The 21476-nt window shown below is 34.1% G+C and overlaps 1 protein-coding gene across 1 annotated transcript in view; it reads right to left on the reverse strand.

Annotated features, from left to right (window-relative positions):
* GLCCI1 (glucocorticoid induced 1) overlaps window positions 1–21476 on the reverse strand; it is a 103057-nt gene that overhangs the window by 44755 nt on the left and 36826 nt on the right. The window contains exon 4 of the mRNA XM_046020256.1: window positions 2141–2227. Within this exon, the coding sequence (XP_045876212.1) occupies window positions 2141–2227 (87 nt within the window). The remainder of the gene's footprint in view (window positions 1–2140; window positions 2228–21476) is intronic.

Raw genomic sequence — 21476 nt, forward strand, 5'->3', positions numbered from 1 at the left:
TGAGGGTGGTGGTTGTCAGTTTGTGTTTTAGCATCTTGATGAACTAGAAGTCTGTTTCCCTTGCACTGATGTCTCTACTCCATTCCCCCTGACCCCATTTTTCTTTTTATGATCTTTCAAGCTGGTCTCCAGTGTTCGCCTTAGTTTTTGACTAAAGACTGATCACAAATTTTATTCAATTATCTCAATCCAGTAAGGCTTCCACTCCTAGGAAGGGATTTGTATGCAGAATGGAGAGTGCATTCAAAGTCTGAACCTTTCACAAGATGGCCCCAGATTTTATCACTAGGCCTGCTTGAATCTCCTCTCAACATATCTCCTAGTTTCCACTAACCAGTGATGCATGGGTGGCTTATTCATTTTCTGCTGTGCATATCTCTAGCCTCCAGTCAACCTGGGATATGTCATGAGCTTTTCAATCCCCCAAGACTATCTTATCTTCTAGAGCTCTCCATAAAATCCTGCTACTTCATGAGTCTGTTACTTGCCACAAACTGGAACAAACCTTAGACTAGAGAAGTCACTAGTCCTCCTGGTTACTATTTTAATCTACTTCACTTCCTATCAAGTGCTCTCTCTCCAGCAAGGGCTACAAAGATTCCAGTTTTCAAGGCTTGCCCCATCTTGGTTGAAATGCCACACCAACAAAGCTGGGGATAAGGTAGAAGGAATGAGGAGTCGCACCAGATAACACCACAAATTTGTGTTGTCTTATACCTTGAGTTCAGGGCTTTTCATGAATAAAGTCTCCATTTGTTTGGTTGATTTCCAGAGCACTGAATTAGCTGTTTTGACAGTTTTGTCTAGCTTTATGTTTCCTTTGTGGAGAAAGTAAGCAAATATCTCACTCAGTCACCTCAGACATTCCTTTTTTAATAGTGTATATCATGTGTTGCTGCAGTCCAAAATTTAACTATGCCAAATCTTGGCTATAACTTTGAGATTGTATTTACCTCTGAGATAAAACTGTAAGTTCACTTTTTTGTTATTCATATTCTATGCACAGATGTGCAACTATTTTAGACCAGACGTATTAGATTCACCCTCCCTTCTTTTTTATTGCTTCTGGAAAAAACTCATTTTGTGCATATGTGCTTGTGTACAGGGTATATAGAAAAGCTGAGGATTTCCCTACATCAATAAAATAAAGAAGTTGCTAAAAATGTAGTGTAGTCACAGGCGAAATCATGCTAACCGATTATATCTATTCAGTCCAGACACCACAGTATATGAGAAATACTGATAACCTACAGTATATGAAAGTAATGCTAAAAGGTATGGAAACTATGACATATGAAAAATATTTGAGAGAAAAGTCAATCTTTAGCCTGAAAAAAAAAAAAAAAAATATTGCTAGCCTTTCAAATATTTAAAACAGACTTACTTGATATTGATACAAAAGGCAGAATCAAACTTAGAGGTATAATTTTGAGTTCAATATACAAAATAAATTAATGACTTAAGCTAAAACAATAGAACTCATTTGGTTCTTTTGCAAAGTGATGAACCTCTCTCCCTGAGAATGATAATCGACTAGACGACCACATTTTTAAGGAGCGTTTATTCAGGAGATGAAATAGATGACCTTTCAACTCTATTCTCTGTAATTTAATAAAAATAATTATATAAGAATTTAGATGGATAAAAAATAACACTATCATGGAAAATAGTTCAAAGTATACATAAAGATTATCATAATTTAGGTTTTGATAATAAAGGAAAGAGTCAAAAACTATTCCTAAAAAACATGGATTCTACTGCATTACTGAGTCTCAAAGGGCAACACCATGTTGGATATTACAAAAAAGCGATTAGAAGCAGAAAAAAACTTTTCAAAAACAAGAGAGCTTAAGTAAGAAGAGAAGATGGCTAAAAGAAACAAGATATAGAGGCTGCTACATACAACCAGACTTCACTTTGAAAAGGGTCAAGTTGAATGGCTGCATAATAAATATTTTATAAACAATATGAAGGGCACAAATACAGTAAACTCAGACTTGAAAACAACCTGAAAAGCAACCCTTAAACTCTGAAAGAGGTAAGGTTAGCACACAAAAAAGAAAATACCATTATATTCGGAAACAGTAAGATAATTTGCTAGGATTAAAACAGGGTATAGGCTGAAAACAGAAAAACTTACCTCTTTTAGTTGATCAGCACTCCCCCATGATGCAGAACGCTGATGTGACCTTTTTTCTGCTCCCTCTTCTGCCCAACAGCTAGGTGTCTTTAATTTAAAAGAATAATAATAAAAATAATAAAATAAGGAACTCTGTCTCTACTCTTTAATCTCACAGCAACTCAAACATATTTCAAAATCTTAGCACATACCAGTTAAGAGGTTATACTAAACACTAAAATCCCTTAAATGCTAAGATTTTCATGACCCGTGAAATATTTAAAGCATTCTGTCATATTCTGATTAGATATGATCAATCTCTGACATCTCTGAGTAATGTTACTCAAAACATTTGTTTTTTGACCTTAACATTAATAACTTAAAGTTATCAAGTCAAAGAGAACTGTGAAGATACACATATTGGTGCTTTTAAAGAGAACGGCCAAACTAAATATAAAATGGCATTTCTACTAAGTAAAATAGATGGAAATGAGATTAACAGAACTAGCTCAGAAGCAGTGGGATTACAGATGACCTACATGTCAAATATCTAGCTAGCGAAAGGGCTGATTGTACTGTTCTTCCTATATTCAGGAAAGAGTGTTAGCAATCGTATTCTTTTTTGAAAAACATCCAGCATCTTTAAATGAAAATATAAAATTATAAAAATGACAAAGAAAAATGGTCAGCTAAATGAACTTACTATAATCAGAAGCAATACATCTTTTTAAAAAAAGAACTTGAGCTACATGTCAGAAAAGAGGATTGTTTTTACTTAAAACTTCATGTTCAATAATTCAACCAGTAACAGACACTGCATATACCCAAATGTAACATAAAACACTAAAATAGCAAGACTATTTAGGAGTTGTTTAAAATATCATCCTTAAGATATGAGAAAAGTGTAATGTAAATTAAAGAAAGTAAAATCACTAAAGACAGCCAAAGGATAATGATTAGCACAATAAATATATATAGCTTTAAAAAACAACTATTACATACTGAAAAAAATCAATCCTTTTTTTTTTTTTTTTTTAAGATTTTATTTATTTATTTGACAGAGAGAGATCACAAGTAGATAGAGAGGCAGGCAGGGCAGAGAGAGAGAGAGAGAGGGAAGCAGGCTCCCTGCTGAGCAGAGAGCCCGATGCGGGACTCGATCCCAGGACCCTGAGATCATGACCTGAGCCGAAGGCAGCGGCTCAACCCGCTGAGCCACCCAGGCGCCCTGAAAAAAATCAATCCTTATGTTGAGGTTGATGCTATATGGTTTCTTCTGAAGAACCATCAGTTCCACTTGATATAATTCAAAATGCTTGTGAATAACTTTTTAAATAATTACCACCCCTTAAAAGTAATACTATTACAAAATAAAACCAACAATTAAATGCTAGTTGAATAAAAACACAAACTGGTTAACCAGTTCAAATACCAAAGCGAAGCTATTTGGTGAAGCAAAAGAGTTTATTCAGCTGACAAGTTCAAGGGTAAGAGGTATTACTATATCAAATAAGTTGTCTGCAAAGAACTAAGTTCTTAAAATTTCCCAAGTTCAGGCCTAAATAAGTCAAACTTCACTGAAAAAATTTAGCACCCCCTCTACCAAGTAGTCACATCTTTAATAATCAACTATTCTAAAATTATTCAGCTATCACAGCTTATCTTTGTCAAACTTTTGAGAATTTATATACCTTATTACTTATATTTTTCTGTCAAGTGTAACCATTACTCTTGTCAAAGAGCAAATGATTAAGGATCACAATGTTTAAAACTCAAAAGTACGTTCACAGAAAATGAGTGAAATTTCTGGTATGTTCCATAATTACTTAATAATTACATTTATAACAGGAATTGTTTTCATTCTGTATAACTCTTAACTTTTTCAAATTTCAAAAGACATTTACATAAGCTATATCTCCAACTTAGAGATAAATCAACAGCCACAAAACTTTCACAATTATCTTAATATGCCAATGGCAAATGCAACTACATCTGAGGTCTCTTCTCTCACAGAAGACCTTTTTTCTTCATATTATCATTCTTTTCTTAAAACTGAATGTGAGGGGTGCCTGGGTGGCTCAGTTGGTTAAGTGGCTGCCTTTGGCTCGGGTCATGATTCCAGGGCTCTGGGATCGAGCCCTGCATTGGGCTCCCTGCTCAGCAGAAAAAGCCTGCTTCTCTCTCCCTCTGCCTGCGCTCACTTACTTGTGCTCTCCCCCTCTGTCTCTCTGTCAAATAAATAAGTAAAATCTTAAAATAAAAACCTGATGTGAAAACCTATTTGATTACTTCAGAGTGCAGTGTTAGCTACACAAAAGAAATAAAAAACTCACTACAAAGGAACAGTTATGCTCCTAAAATCTAGCTAGGAAAACAGGCAGCTTTTTAAGAGTGTAAAACTATTAGAAGATTTCTCAGTCATGTGGATGCAGAATTACATGCATATAAATTGTTTAACTATAGTCATCACACTATCAACTTAAAAAAATACTCCCCCAAAAGTAATTTCATCTTAATCATATCAATTTAAAATAAGTAGTATGAAAAATGCTCTAGTTTGCAAAATACATTCTACAGACTACATTGTCTAACATAACAGCTACTAGCCACATCCAATAGTTTAAATTAGTGAAAATGAAATAAAACTAAAAATTCAGCTCCTCAGTCACACTAGCACATTTCAAATGCTCAGTAACTACATGTGGCTCATGGCTACTGGCTGCTATACAAGACAGCACAAATGTGAAACATTCTATAGCTGCAGAAACTTCTATGAAGAGCAGTGTTTTATATGTTTAATCACAGATTTTTAACTAGTTATTTCAGCCAAAGCAAAACCAAAAGATAGCTCCTTGGTTTATTAAATCTATGTAAAATTCATGCTTGTGAAGTCACAGAAGACGAACTAATTTGTATATAATTTATTAAATCTGAAGACTTGAGAAATGTTTTAATATTTAAATCACATAAACAACACAAAGCAGCAAAAGATCTTTCCTTTCATATCGGTAAGCATTCCTTCCAACTAGACTGTCCACTGATCTAGAGTAGAACTTTATGAACTGTGCTACTTATAACCTGCTCCTGGATGTTGGTAAGAATATAAGAGTTTGATGGTCGAATTAATTTGGGAAATACCGTATTTCATACCTTTCTATACTCCACGTACAATGCAATTAGCATTTCAAAAATTCAAATACACACTTTCTTAAAACCTGCTTTACTTTTTTTCTCTTACTTACATAACCCTGCAACACTTATTTTACAAGTAGACTTTCAACATCTTCCAGAGGGACCTTAGAAAGAAATCTAATCCTCAGTGATTCGTACTATATATAATTGCTTGCTTTTCATTCACCACACTTAGGGGATTCTTCCTTTCTAGTTGCCTCCACCTAAATTGTCAAAGAGAAAGTAAACCTTTGGTACACTTAAATAATGCAGAACCAAAGCCATTTCTAAGACTGGTGACAAAAAGGTAGTTGGCTAAAAATAATTCCCTCTACATGATAAAGATACCTATAGGTGAAAAAGGCTATTTTCTGTTTTTGCCTCTCAGAATTGTCCAAAGTCCAGCCCATGAAGCTTTCTCTTCAACCCTCAGGGTCCATCTACTACCTCTTCATTTCCTATATGGGGGTCTCTTTTTCTACAAGTGAAATACACAGAAAACAGTTCTATTGGCATGGGACCGCCCATTCATTACGCTAATTTTTTAAGAGATGTTTTAGGTTCACAGAAAAACTGAGAAAAAGTTACAGAGATTTCCCATATATCCCATTTCCACTCCACAGGCACAGCTATCTCTCACTAGAGTGGTACATTTGGTACAACTGATGAACCTCTACTGACCCAACACTGTCACCATGAGTCCACAGTTTACACTAGGGTTCACTCTTGGTGATGTGTACATTCTATAGATGTGGACAAATGTGTATGTGCCATATATCCCACTAGTATAGTATCAGATTGGCTATTTTCACTGCTCTAAAAATCCTCTGTATTCTATTTACTCATTCCTCCCCATATCCCTGATGCCTAGCAACCACTGATCTTTTTATTTTCTCCTTTACTTTTGCTCCTCCATGTAGTTGGAATCATACAGTAGGTAGGGTCACATTTTCAGAGTGGCTTCTTTCACTCAGTAACATAGATTTAAGATCTTCCATGTCTTTTCACAGCTTGATAGTGCATTTCTTTTTAGTGCTCAGCAATATACTGTTGTCTGGGTGACCAACATTACCTATCCGTTCACCTACCGAAGGACATCTTGGCTGCTTCCACGTTTGGCAATTATGAATGAAACTGTTAACAACATCTGTGTATGGGTTTTTGTGCGGACAGAAGTTTTCAGCTCCTCTGGGTAAATACCGAGGAGCATGAATGCTGGATGGTGTGAAAAGGTTATATTCAGTTTTATAAGAAACCACGAAACTCTCTTCCAAAGTGGCTGTCAGTTATTGCATTCCCACCACCAATGAATGGAAGTTCCTACTTCTCTGAGTTGTCATTGTCCTGACTTCTGGCCATTCTAATAGGTGTGTTTTCATTTGTATTTCTCTCATGACAAATGATGAAGAGCATCTTTTCACATGCGTGCTTGCCATCTTTCTTTGTGAGGTATCCGTTAGGGACATTGGTCCATTTTTTTAATCAGGTTGGTTGTTTTCTTAACTGCTAAGCTTTAAGAGTTCTTAGTATATTTTGGATAATGGTCCTTTAACAGATGTAAATACTAGATAATTCTGTTATATCTTTTTTCAAAAACTAGCAAGAGTAAATGTGCTTTCCTGGTTTATCAATTTCAAAACAGATTAAACTAACTCTTAGCAAGAAAGTACAATTTTTCAATATGCATGAGAACCCAAAGCCACTTCTAAAATCCCCCCAAAAACCAAAAAAACTAATCACTTAAAAAAATTCTTAGAATCTTATTTAAAACTCATTTTTTGATAAAATTTTTTTTATTTTAAAGTAAACTTTATGCCCAACGTGGGGCTTGAATTCACAATCCGAGGTCAAGAGTTGCATGCTCCACCAACTGAGCCAGCCAGGCAACCCTGATATAAAACTGAAAAAATCCATTTTTTGTACAATGAATCTTTGGTCTTGGAATTTAATATAGTTTATAATCTATAATAGAAATATGATTACTAATTATTTTACAGTACTTAAAGAGATGATCTTTTTTTTTTTTTTTAAGATTTTATTTATTCATTTGACAGAGATTGCAAGTAGGCAGAGAGGCAGGCAGGCAGAGAAAGTTCCGAGGAAGCAGGCTCCCTGCTGAGCAGAGAGCCTGACAAGGGGCTCCATCAAAGGATCCCAGGATCATGACCCGAGCTGAAGGCAGAGGCTTTAACCCACTGAACCGCCAAGGCACCCCTAAAGAGATGATCCTTAAAGTACTGATCAACCTGGCAAGAAATGAAATGAAATTACATGATGATCAGTGATATTTAAATTAATAATTATGATGGTAGACTGCTTTTAAGTTATAAAAAACTTTAAAATAGACAATTATAAATCCTTCATTATTTATAAATATATCATTTAGAGATTTGCTTTTTTTCCCCACTAATAAAAAAATGCTTAAACTTTTAACTTAAAAGATTTTGAGAAGTCCATCCTGATGAAACATTAAAAGAAGCGCAAAAAGATGATGATTCTACTATTATTATCCTTTGTTCTTCTGATAACAGTATACAAAAATAGCTTTATAACTAAGTATAAATATAAATTGCTGTTTCACTTGTTAACAAATAATGTACAAAAGAAAAGAGTTCAGCTGAAAAGCTTTAGAAATTCAGTGACAGCAGCACTTACATGCTCAAATATTTTTATCACACTTCAACTACACAGCAAGTTATGTGCTCATTAGGTTAGACCAGTTTCAGTAGTGTGGTGTGTGGACGAGCAGCATCAGCCTCATCAGAGATCATGTTAGAGATGCAAATTCTCAGGGTCAATCCCAGAATTACTAAATAAGGCTCAGCAACTCACGTTCTAACAAGCTCTCTGGATGATGGTGATGCAAGCTAAAGTCTGAAAACCACTATTAGAGTAAAGAAATAAAAATGAATAAGAAATAGAGGCGCCTGGGTGGCTCAGTGGGTTAAAGCTTCTGCCTTTGGCTCCGATCAGCATGATCCCAGGGTCCTGGGATCAAGCCCCTGCATTGGGCTCTCTGCTCGGCAGGGAGCCTGCCTCCCCCACTCTCTCTGCCTGCCTCTCTGCCTACTTGTGACTTCTGTCTGTCAAATAAATAAATAAAATCTTTTTAAAAGATTGAGTAAGAAATAGATTCTGCACTCAAGGTCCCAGACTAACCATATATCTACTCATTTTTCTTAGAGGCTAATATCCATTTAAGAGTATAATATCAATTTGCATATAATTATATGTTTGGAAATTAACATACATTAGTAGAAATATCATTTAGAGCAATGTGGAAAGTCACATTGATAGGGAGAAATTTTTCATCACTGAGGAACCTTAAACAGTAGTCCCTAGCAAGGGTTAACATGCCTGAGTATTTAAGCAAAATGCATAAAATTTGTTATCTAATTTAATTGGGCCTCAATATGCTCAAAACACAACTGAATGATAATCTGTGAAGTAATGGTTTGTGACTTTCCAGATTAGTACCAAGGAACTTATTCAGAAGCCTTAAGAAGGTGTATTTCTTAAATTTAAGGTGAGGGGGGAGGGAGGGTGTTGGTGAGTTGCAATTTCTGAAAACAGGAAATACCACAGAAATCTAGCATTGCATCTGTGTTCCATATGATAAAATGAAATAATCTGCCTTACTCTGTAAGAAATGCTAATTTGAGAAAAAGCAATCATATAATATGTGCCGAAAACCTTCACGATATTCATAGTAATTCTATTTCCAAGAATTAACCTGAGATGTACACCCAGAGATGCACTGGAAATAAATTAAATGTCTATCAGTAGAGAAATGAAAAACTGTGGCACATTCTTACAATATAAAATATTATATGGACTACAATCCCACTTTAGTAAGCAAATGCACACAAAGAGAAAAAGACTAGAGAGAGACATTTCAAACTATAACTAGTAGTAAGAATTCTAGATAATGCTATAGTAAATCCATAAATTTTTTCTTTGGCTGAATGAGAAAAAAAATCAGGGAAAAAAAAGACTTAAAACCACGCTTAGGAATATTCAGTGTCATGGGAAAATGCTATGACTTATTAAAAAGATTACAAAACACTACCTGTCATATCATCTGAATTCTACTTTTAAAATGATTTTTAAGGGTAAATAATCAAAATATAAAATTATATACTATATATCACATTGTTAAAAAATAGCTATGTCTGGATATTAGCAATACAGGCAACTTATTCTGTGATTTTTTTGTATTTTCTAAATTTTCTACAGTGACTACTGTTTTCAAAATTAGAAACAGCATTTAAAAAAATTAATAGTGCTCTGCTACAGGATTGTTAAGTATGGCTATATATCTACAATGAGAAAGCCCTCCTAACTTTTGATATAAATGTCAAATCTATTTTGGAAGACAGGTTACCCATAAATTATATCTAAGTTAGAATGGCACTATACATTGCATTAAATATTGTTTAGCAGACTGGTCTCTTCTGACTAGGGGATTAGGGTTTTCTCCAAATTCCAAGGGTCTAAACATAGATCACCAACCATCAGCAATGGGAACAGAATTAGAGATTTCAGATAAGCAGGAATACTGTTTGTTTAGAGTAACTGAAAAGTGAAGGTCATTGAAATGTCAAATACTCAGAAATATTAGTGGAAAGTTATTGATGAAAATACTGACAGGAAGTTACAATTCAGTTCAGATATGACTTTCACGGTACACTTTAATTATGTAAGAGAAAAAATATCTATAAAAACGTTCTCCTGAAAAAGTTAAACAACAGAGCTAACACATGATATCCAGTAATTCCCAGAGAAACAAAAACACATGTCCACACAAAAAGGTGTACACAAATGTTCACAGCAGAACATGAACTCATTACTGTGGAAATAAATTTTATTAAATACCCTGGAATATTAGTTAGCAATAAAAAGGGATAAAATACTGATACATAGTATAGTATGGATGAACCTTAGAAATACTATACTCAGTAAAAGAAAGCAGATACCAAAGGCCCCATATTGTGTGAGTCCATTTATATTATCTGTTCAGAATGTACAAATCTACAGAGGCAGAAAGTAGATTTGTGTGTGTCTATGGCTGAGAGAAAGAGGATTCAGGGAGAACAGTGAGTGACTGCTAATGAGTACAGTGGTTTCTTTTTAGAATGATGAAAATATTCTAAAATTGATTATGGCAATGGTTGCACAACCCTAATTTTAATATATTAAGAACCACTGAACTGTATACTTTTAATAGGTGAACTGTTTGGTATATAAATTATATCTCAATAAAACGGTTCCAAAAATAGTTAAGTCAAAGGGGCAATTATAAATCAGCCTCATTTTTCAATTAAAAGAAAAGCTATGTATTGCTGAATCCAAAAGTCTCAAGCATTATTTGCATTTTCTCAAAAATAACTGATATTTTCTGTCACGCTTTTCTTGTCAAGTTTCAAATCGCATAGAGGCACTAGTCAAGTAATAGAATAGAAGAGGCCAGGAGGGACTGTACATTAATAATCTATCCAGTTAGGTTTCTCAAGTCATGTTGAGAACATTTAACAAAAAAATTAAAGACATAACATAAAGTGTACAATGAAAATACTATTCTCTGGCTTCCTATAGAAACAGAGTTACTAATAGACTCTCCACAAGTAACAAGTTTCCACTTTAACTAAAAGGGGATGGTTATGTGAGGAATTAAAAGTATAAACAATATTTCAATTTATTACTTGGTATTTGTATCTAACAATAATACCCTTTCTGACATGTTCTATCACTACTCTTGGGAAGGGATTTAAAATCAAATGAGAAGATCTAACTTTCAGTTTTTAGAGAGCATTAGAATGTATTAATTCTTTGGTGTTACAATCTTTTAAATTACAATTTACCTTGGTTGCTGGGTTTCAAAAGTTTTTAAAAAATAATATAACACTAACACTTTAAATAATATATTTAACAATCACATTGGAGTATTTGAATTATCCAAGAGATAAACTATCTTTGTTGTTTCTTGATAGCTTTTAATATTTAAACAAAAATCTTTCACGCCTGACAGAAAATCAGCAACATTAGTGACTACGAGATATCATCCAAAAATATTTCCACACTATTCCAAAGTCATAAAAACTAACAGTGCTCAACTGATTGCATGACTATCATCAATAGGATACCTAAGTCACGAGGAAAGAAGATGTTTCCGTAACAATCTATCTCCACATTCCCATAACTGGACACACCAATCTGAACTGCCATTTCTTATTAGTAAGACTGAACAGTAGACAACAATAGCTACTTAGGACTGAGTGAATCCCGACCTACCAGAAACTATTTATTGTTTCAGACCCCTATCATGCAGTGGAGCTATCTGTATAATTCCTATGCCATCTCCTATCAATTCAGACTTAATGCTCATAATTGCGTATCAATTGTTGACATTAGTAATAATGACTTTCTCTGTCACTTAATTCACTATCATTATATTTAAGCCTCCTGACAGTAAAATATTATAGATTCTAATACAAAGCAAACTAACATTTACCAATATCTACCATGTCCCAGATATGTGCTAGAAGCTTAACATGGATTATTTTATGTAATCCTCACTGCAATAGGTACCAGTGTTATTCCCTAAAAGCTATGAGAATTCCAACAGCAATGAAAACTCACTCAGTTTATACTAATTCACTCAGTTCATACTAATGTTTCCTGGGAATGTGCCAGATCCTATCCCAATTATTCATTTATACAAAGTAGTTATTATATAAGTTGAGAGGCATGTTGCTTTCTCATACTATGCCCTTAGCTATTGACTTAATTCTTAAGTTCTTAAAGCTTAATGTCACTAACATTCTCTAAGTAAATATTAATGATTTATTACTATTACAGGATTTTTGACAGAAAAGTGACGGGTTAGAAGCTATAAAAGGACAAGAACCAAGGTACCAGACTACAAAGGTCAGTATGATAGAGTAACAGGGTTGTTCCAAATAAATACAACCTACTTCATAATTTTACCTACAGCTAAATTAGGGATAAAGGTATGGTGGAAGAGACTAAGGAAACAAGGTTAATTCTGTTACCTGGTAAATGTTTCTGGTAATGGGAAGAAACCCAAGTAGATGGATAATATGAGTACGGGGGAGGCTCTTCACTAAAAACCTTTTACTTTTAAATGAAATGAATTTACTACCTATTAAAAATTATTAAGTAGAGGGGCGCCTGAGTGGCTCAGTCATTGAGCGTCTGCCTTTGACTCGGGTCATGATCCAGAGTCCTGGGATGGAGCCCTGCATACTTAGGTTCCTTGTTCAGCGGGGAGCCTGCTTCTCCCTCTTCCCTTGCCCCTCCCCGGGCTTGTGTTCCCTCGCTCGCTGTCTCTCTGTCAAATAAATAAATAAAATATTTTTAAAATATTAATAAGTAGTATTTTGAGTTTCTGATAATTTTAGAATTAGTGTTTGAAATGATGAATATTAAATATTTTAGCCATGGGTTTTAGTTTTTCATCAATACAGCTGAGTATACTCCTTTGGCAACCAAAAATATTACTCCCTAAGTTAGGAACATGACTACTTTCATGTGGACTGTCAAAACTCTTAGGATTATACAATCCTCTGTCTCTGAATTAGCTAATAGCTGAAAGAGAAAGTAAAGGTGATCTTCAACAGGAAGGGCTCTTTATACATTCACTCAACAGCCAGTTAGGGACCAGCCCAGTAAAAATAACTTAGGTCCCTGGAACACAATCTCAGAGGCCAAAACAGCCAAATCTTTAGACTTGTTTCCATTTCCAGAGAAGCCTCCCACTCCCCAAGAGTTCCATCAACTGCTGCTTCTTAAACAAACTTGTTTAACGAGGACACAGGAAACCCAAACAACTGTATTAAGCATGGCTTCTGGTCAGGAAATGAGTTTTTGATCAGAGTGGTAAAACTGAAAGTTCTCTTTCATATCTATTACTATTTGAGGTATATCATCCACTCCTTTGATTCAATTCCTCCCCAGCCAAGCTCCTTTCACAGAGGGAGGAAAAGGACAGATTATTTTAAATGTAATTTCAATAGCAAAAAATTTATATATTTTAGTTCAGAGTTGCTAACTTTATTGATTGTGGCTAAAGCCAAATGCAAAGTACTTACTCAAGATCTGATTCTTAAAAATAAATAAAAATGAGTGCCTGGGTGGCTTGGTCATTTAAGCATCTGACTCTGATTTCAGTTCAAGGTTGTGAGATGGAGCCCCCCTCCCCATCGGGCTCTGCAATGGGCATGGAGCCTGCATAAGATTCTCTCTCTCCCTCTCCCTCTGACCACCCCAGCTCTATAAATCAGTCAATCAATCAATAAATTTCTGGTGGCACCTAGGTGGCTCATTCGGTTAAGTGACTGCCTTTAGCTCAGGTCATGATCCTGAAGTCCCAGGATCAAGTCCCACATCAGGCTCCCTGCTCAGCCAGGAGTTTGCTTCTCACTCTGACTCTCTCCGAGGCCTCTCATGCTCTCTCTCTCTCTTTCATTCTCGCTCTCTCAAATAAATAAAATAAAATAAATCTTAAAAAATAAATAAACAGATAACTAAATTTCTAGAGAAAGATGCTGGCATGGAGTTAGGATCATAATACTCCATACATTCAAACCTAATGAAATTAAGAAAAATAAATTAAAATGCTATTTTTTGTGTTTTGGGCATGTTTAAATGTTTCTTACTTCCAATTTTGAAAACTGATTTTTAAAAAATAAAATACCAAAGAAAAACATCATCTGGAAAATAAAAGCAAAATATGTAGAATTTCACTTAGGATCTAACCATCCCATCTCTTATTCTTCAAAGAATACGAAAGATTGTAAATGAGAAAAATTGTGAAGTCTTCTCTGATACCAAATTTGGAGGGAAAATAAATGAGGGGAGTAGATTAGATATCAAAGTGGAAAGATTTACGTACAGTAAAAGCTATTCTCAGATCACTTGCTCATCAGAAATTTTTTAAAAACTGCCATGTTCACCATACCATTTTTCCCTAATAGGGAAATATGGCAGAGGATTCCAAAACAAATAAATAAACAGATACATAGATAAATAAATAAATAAATGGTGCAAAGCTAATTATTTCCAGCAATAAGCAAGACTAACTAGAACAGAAAGACAAAAGACAAAAACAAACTAAGAAATAAAAAACATGAGAAAGAGGTGGTAGAAAGGAGGAACAAATTTCCTCTTGAAGTTCCCCTTTCTAACTGAATTTACAGTGCCAAGGCCACTAGCCAAACATTCACCTATCTTCCACTCTCTCTGCTGGCAAATATAAATAATAATACCAATTACTTATTGACATTTAATGTGTTGGTCCCTATTCCTAGCATTTCAAATACAATTAACTTAATTTAACCCTTATGATAACCCTATGAGGTATAATAATATCCCAATAACAAATGAGAAAAGTGAGACACTGAGGTAAAGGGATTTGCCCAGAATTACAAAGCTGGAAAATGCTAGAGCCAAGATTCAACACCAGTTTGCTTCCAGAACCAGAGCTTTTGACCAATGGAAGAAAAAATTAATAAATGAAACAGTTTTCAATACTAATTTATATTACAAAAAGGTTAAATTCAGGGGAAAAATATGAATCAAGATACAGAGTATCTATAATAATAAATAATACCAACCAAAAGGAAGATATAATGGACATAAATCTTTATACATCTGTATTATTAAGATATATAAAGCAATGATCACTGGAAACATACATCAGCAGAAATTTTAGTTCAATAACTGCCAGCTTATGATGGAACAAACAGATATAAAGGGGCTATATAGAAACTGAATAACATAACTAATAAGGCTGAATTAATATGTAATAAATTCTGTATCTAGAAGTAAAGACTATGCCTTGTTTTCAAATACCCAAAGAGCATTAAAAAAAAAAAGAGATCTTATATTAGGCCACAAAGAAAATTTCACTGACGTTTCCACAGATATATAATTCTATTTTCTAAATACAATAAAGCTAGAAATTAAATTCTTACTCAGAAATTTTAACCATTTAGAAATTAAAAACAAAACAAAAATGTCTCATATAGTAAACAGCATATCAAAACTGAAACTACACAGTATCTTGCAAATACAAATAATGGAAACATTACATACTAGCCAAAGCTGAGCTCAGAGAGTAAGTCTTGGTATAAAACACATATATTACTGAACAAGAAATACCACACATACAAAAATTAAGCATTTATCTCTAGAATTGAGAAAAAATATATACACTCCAGGAAGGCAGAAGAAAGGCAACGATAGAGCCAAGTCAGACAGCAATGAACTAGGAAAATGAAAAATAGGAAAACAAATTTCAACACCTTAATTAAAAAAAAACCCATATAACCTAATAAATTTAATCACTCAAAATACATATGCAATATTATAAGTGAAAAAAAACTAAGAAATACAAGAAATTAAAATAATTATTTAAGAATATTTTGTGAAACTATGCAAAATACTTGAAAAGCTAGATGAAATGGATTATATTCAAATGAAAATACTGAACAAAAGAAACAGAAACTAAAAGAAACCAAAAGCCAAAGGGGTGCCTGGGTGGTGGAACTGGTTAAATGTCCAAGTCTTGGTTTCCACTCTGGGCATGTTATCAGGGTCCTAAGATCGAGCCCCGTGTTGGGCTCTCTCGGGATCTGCGCTCACTGTGGAGTCTGCTTACAACTCGTTCTCCCTCTCCCTCTACCCCTCCTCCCTATGTGTAAGCACTCTCTTTCAAATAAAAATAAAATCTTAAAAAAAAAAAATAGAAAGAAACCAAGAGCCATGGGAAAAATTGAGGCTTTACTAAAGAGTTACAATCGGAAAACACACTAGTCTAGTTAGCTTCATGGGTAAAATCTTTTCAGACTCAAATAACAGATAATTGGGATGATATTTTCACCATTTGTGCCAAAGCACAAAGAAAGGAAACTTGCAAAATCTTTTTATGAAGCAAGTATGACACTAATCTAAGGATTACATTATGGAAAAGAAAAAAGTTCAGACCTCATTTCTGAATTCTGAAACAAATATAAATATTAACAAACACTTCATTTGCCACTATATATTTTTAAAAAGACTCCATAAATAGCATTTATTCCAAAATGTAGTCATGACCAATTATTAAGTAATCTATTAAAGAAATTCACCATCTTACAGATAATGAGTCAGAACAACATATTCACTTCAATGATGCAATGGCATTTCACACATAACGAATCACTTCCAATTTAAGAAGAAAAACAATTAGTAAAATGAACATACTTAATGCTATTCCTGTCAGAGTGAATGCACCAGTTCTTTAAGTTTATTGAGATATAACTGACATATAGCATTATATTAGCTTCAGGTGTAAAACTTGGTTCAATATTTGTCTATGTTGTGAAGGGATCAGCACAATAATCCTAGCTAACACCATCTCCACTCACAGTTATGGGAATTTTTTCTTGTAATGACAACGTTTAAGATTTTCTTTCTTACCGACTTTCAAATATGCAATACAGGATTAGTAACTATAGTTGCCATGGGGTACATGACACCCCCTAGACAAATTATTTATTTTATAAATAATTTTATTTTCACCCAGTCCCCCAACTCGCAGCAACCATCAATCTGTTCTTTGTATCTGTGAGCTTTTTTTTAAGATTCCACATATATGTGAGATCATATTTGATCACATTTGTCTTTGTCTTTGATTTATTTCACTGAAGTATAATGCTCTCAAGGTCCATTTATGTTGCTGCAAATGACAAGCTTTCATTCTTTTTTTATGGCTGAATATTCCATTGTATCCACCAGCACAACTTCTTTGTCTATCTATCTGTTGATAATCATTTAGATTGCTTCCACATCTTGGCTACTGTAAATAACCGTCCAAAGAACATGGGGGTGTATGTACGTTTTTGGCTTAGTGTTTTGTCTTCTTTGGATAAATATTCAGAAGTAGAATTGCTGGATGATATGGTAGTTCTATTTTTAATTTTTTGAAGAAACTCCATACTGTTTTCCATAGTGGCTGCACCAATTTATATTCCCACCAACAATGAACAAGGATTTCCCTTTTTCCACATCCTGGCCAGTATTTGTTATCTCTTATTTTTTTCCTAACAGTCTGACAGGTGTGAGGTGGTATCTCATTGTAGCTTTGATTGTATTTTCCTTATCATTAGTGATGCTGAGTGTCCTTTCATATTCCTTCTAGTTGTCTAAATGCCTTCTTTGGAAAAATGTGTATACAGATCTTCTATCCATTTTTTAACTGGATTGTTTGTTACTTTGCCATTGAATTATAGGAGTTCTTTGCTATTTTAGATATAATTTGTAAATATTTTCTCCTGTTCAGTAGGATGTCTTTTCATTTTGTTTATGGTTTCCTTTGCTATGCAGAAACTTTTTAGTCTGATGTAGTCCCACTTGTTTATTTTTGCCTTTATTGCCTTTACTTTTAAAGTCAAATTCAAAAAACTGTCACTAAGACCTATGTCAAAAAGCTGTGTTTTCTTCTAGAATTTTTTTTATGGTTTCAGGTCTTACATTTAAGTCATTAGTCTGAGTTAAATTTTTGTGTGTAATATATGATAGTGGTCCTGTTTTTCCAACATCATTTACTGAGAGGCCTTGTCCTTTCCGCATTGTATATTCTTTCCTCCTTAGTGGTAAATTGATTATATATGCACGGGTTTATTTCTGGGCTCTGTTCTCTTCCACAGATCTAGGTGTCTGTTTTTACACCAATACCACACTGTTTTGATTATAATAGCATTGTAATATAGTTTGAAGTAAGGAATTGTGATGTCTCCAGCTTGTTCTTTCTCAGGATGCTTTAGCTATTCAGGGTCTTGCATGGTTCAATATAAATTTTAGGATTGTTTGTTCTATTTCTGTGAAAAATGTCACCGGAATTTCAACAGGGATTGCACTCAATCTGTAGACTGCTTTAGGTAATATGAACATTTTAACAATATTAATTCTTCCAATCTATAAGCATGGAATAGCTATTTATCTGTGTCTTCTTCAATTTCTTTACTCAATGTCTTATATAGTTCACTGTACAGGTCTTTCACCTCCTTGGTTAGATTATTTCCTTTTTTAAAAAAAAATTTATTATGTTAGGTTATTTTCTACCTGTTTTATTCCCTTGATGCAATTGTAAATGGGATTTTCTTAAAATGTCTGATACATTACTAGCATAAAGGAACAACAAATTTCTGTATATTGATACTGTATTCTGCAACTTCATATTGAATTCATTTATTAGTTCTACCAGTCTTTTGGAGTTTTCAGAGTCTCCTATATATAACATCATGTTATCTGCAATAGTGACAGTGTTACTACTTCTTTTCCTATTGGAAGCATTTTATTTCCTTTTCTTGCCTAGCTGCTCTGGCTAAGATGTCCAATACTATGTGGAGTATGTGGAGCAGGCATCCTTATTTTGTTCCTGATGTTAAAGAAGAAGTTTTCAGTTTTTCACCATTGAGTATGATGTTAGCTATGGGCTTGGCATAGACGGCCTTTATTGTATTGAAGTACATTGTCTCTATAATCATTATTTTGAAATTCTTTTTTTTTTTTTTTTTAAGATTTCATTTATTTGACAGAGATCACAAGTAGTCAGAGAGGCAGCCAAAGAGAGAGAGGAAGGGAAGCAGGCTCCCCCTGAGCAGACTGCCCAATGTGGGGCTCGATCCCAAGGTCCAGGCAGAGGCTTTAACCCACTGAGCCACCCAGGGGCCCCTTGAAATTCTCTTTTAATCACAAATGAATGTTGAATTCTGTCCACTGCTTTTTCTGCATCTACTGAGAAAATTGTATACTTTTAATCCTTCTGTTAATGTGGTATATCACACTGAATAATTTTCAGGTGTTACACCATCCTTGTATCCCTGGAATAAATCTCACTGATTATGGTGTATGAGCCTTTTAATGTAGTGTTGAATTAGGTTCAGGTTCGCTAATATTTTTAGAGGTTTTTTACATCTAAATTCATCAGAGATTTTCATACTATTTTCATATAATTTGTCTTATTTTGGTGCACCAGCTCTTTAAAGCTTCTTCCCACAGTAAGTTTCATGGCCAAACTTAAGTGGGCAGAGAAATAAAATCCAACCAAGTGACATGAAGAGAGAATGTATATGTTTGTGAAAAGCCCTCATTGCTACTATACCTAGGAATTCAGAAGAAACACCTTTTATTATTGCTCTAAGCTATTTTCACTGTTTGATCCCTTTATAAAAACTATATGCATTACTTTCTCATTTAAAAACATGCTCATGTTCAGAATTTCAAATCCATCCAGAGATGAAGCTTTAGACTATATGGTGAAAACTGAGAAAATATTACTGTCTGATTACTGTAACCTTAACTATAAAGTTCAATTTTAAGAGTTGGCAATAATTTTTTCTTTAAAAAAAAAAAGGTTGTATCTGCAAGGCTAATGTATTAGAGAAATATTAAATTACACAAATGGGTTTTTAGTTTTTATTTCTATTAAGCTATACAGATTATTCTAATAAGCTGGCAATGATCCATGTCTTCACTGGCCTTAAACGTGTGAAGCTGTTTCTCTTTTAGTCCTCTAGAATAAATGCATGATTCTGCAAACTGGGTATTGCTAACTTCAATTTATAGAAAAGGTGTGAGGTTTGGACCACATGAAAGTTAATTTAGTGGGCCATGATTATTTCCCCAATATATTATTTAAAAAACGGCCAACACACCACTTTACTGAAAAAAACCCCTTAGTGAGCACTCATAATGTCAACAGATTCTATACATAATACTTTACTTTACTTGCCTCAACATATACCTACCTGTCCATCAATTGATCTTATTTTTGATTCATTTCAAGGCAAGCTGCAGACAGCAGTACACTTCACCCCTAAACATCTGTTTAGAGTTCAATATTTGTTTACTGCTCTATATTTTAAAAATTAAGTTATATAGTAAAATACAAAAGTGTATACTTGCATACATTCTGACAAATACATTCACCCACATAACAAACACCTCTATCAAGATATTAAAAACTTCCGTTCTCTCAGAAGGTAGGTTCTCTCATACTGGGCCTTGATTTGAACACATAATCCATCTCCAAGGTCCATGGTATTTTTCACAACACTATGCTACTTCTTTCTAAAAGGCCCAATGTGTAAGCATATTAAACATTAAGAATTTTATTCCTAACCCTCAATAATTACGGTAGTTGAAATATGGAAATATAAAAGGAAGAAAATACTAGAGACACCCTCCATCAAAACCAGACAGCCTTGATATTTAATATCTGTAGTAAACAGACTATACACGTTCCCTCCACTGACTTCCCCTAAATAAACAAAAACTTCTACTTGCCTCCTTAAGAGCTCAAGAGTTAGCCCAAGAAGAATGGATGTGGCAATAAAAAAAAATTTTTTTTTTCATATGTTCATCTCTTGTATCTTTAATTAAACCAACAGAGGCTTGGGGCAAGAACATTTCTTACACTTAAGTGTCATATGCTTTAGTAGTTACTCTGAGAGGCAGTGGGGATTTGGAGAAAAAGCAAAAGCTTTAGAATTAGCCAAATCTGGGTTCGAATGTCTTGATTTAGTAGCGATATAAACAACAAATTACTTAACTTCTCCATGCCTCGGTATCTCATCTGTAAAATGAGGCTTATGTTTTACCTCCCTTTCAAATAAGTATCTAAAGTATTATATATATATATATATATATATATATATATATACACACACACACTTATATATTTATATATATATATATATATATATAAAAAATAATAAGTATTTCTTTTCTCAAATAAGTATCTAAATGGAGATCCATGCAGACTTCTGCCCTGGACTTCAAGTTTTAGGGGCAACTGTTCTGGCCACACCCCTTCCATAGGTAAAGAGATCATAGGTCCAGAAGAACATACACACCATGAGCCCACACCTCTGTCTCAGTCTATGCCCTGGGTAATCTAGACCCAGGAATTCCTTGCCTAAACAGAGTAGCCTTGCAGCCAAGGTCTGAAAGAACTTACTCCCTGGGTCTCATTTGCTGAAGGAATATGAATGAAGCATAGATCATATCATCATCATATCATCAATATTACACTCTCCAAGATAATGTGCCCCGAATTCCTAACTTGAGCCCTTCTTCTCCATGATCTCTCTTTAGCACCTGACAGTGTGACCAATTCTTC

The sequence above is a fragment of the Meles meles genome, chromosome 10 (assembly GCF_922984935.1).
Source record: "Meles meles chromosome 10, mMelMel3.1 paternal haplotype, whole genome shotgun sequence".
In the NCBI taxonomy this organism is placed as follows: domain Eukaryota; kingdom Metazoa; phylum Chordata; class Mammalia; order Carnivora; family Mustelidae; genus Meles; species Meles meles.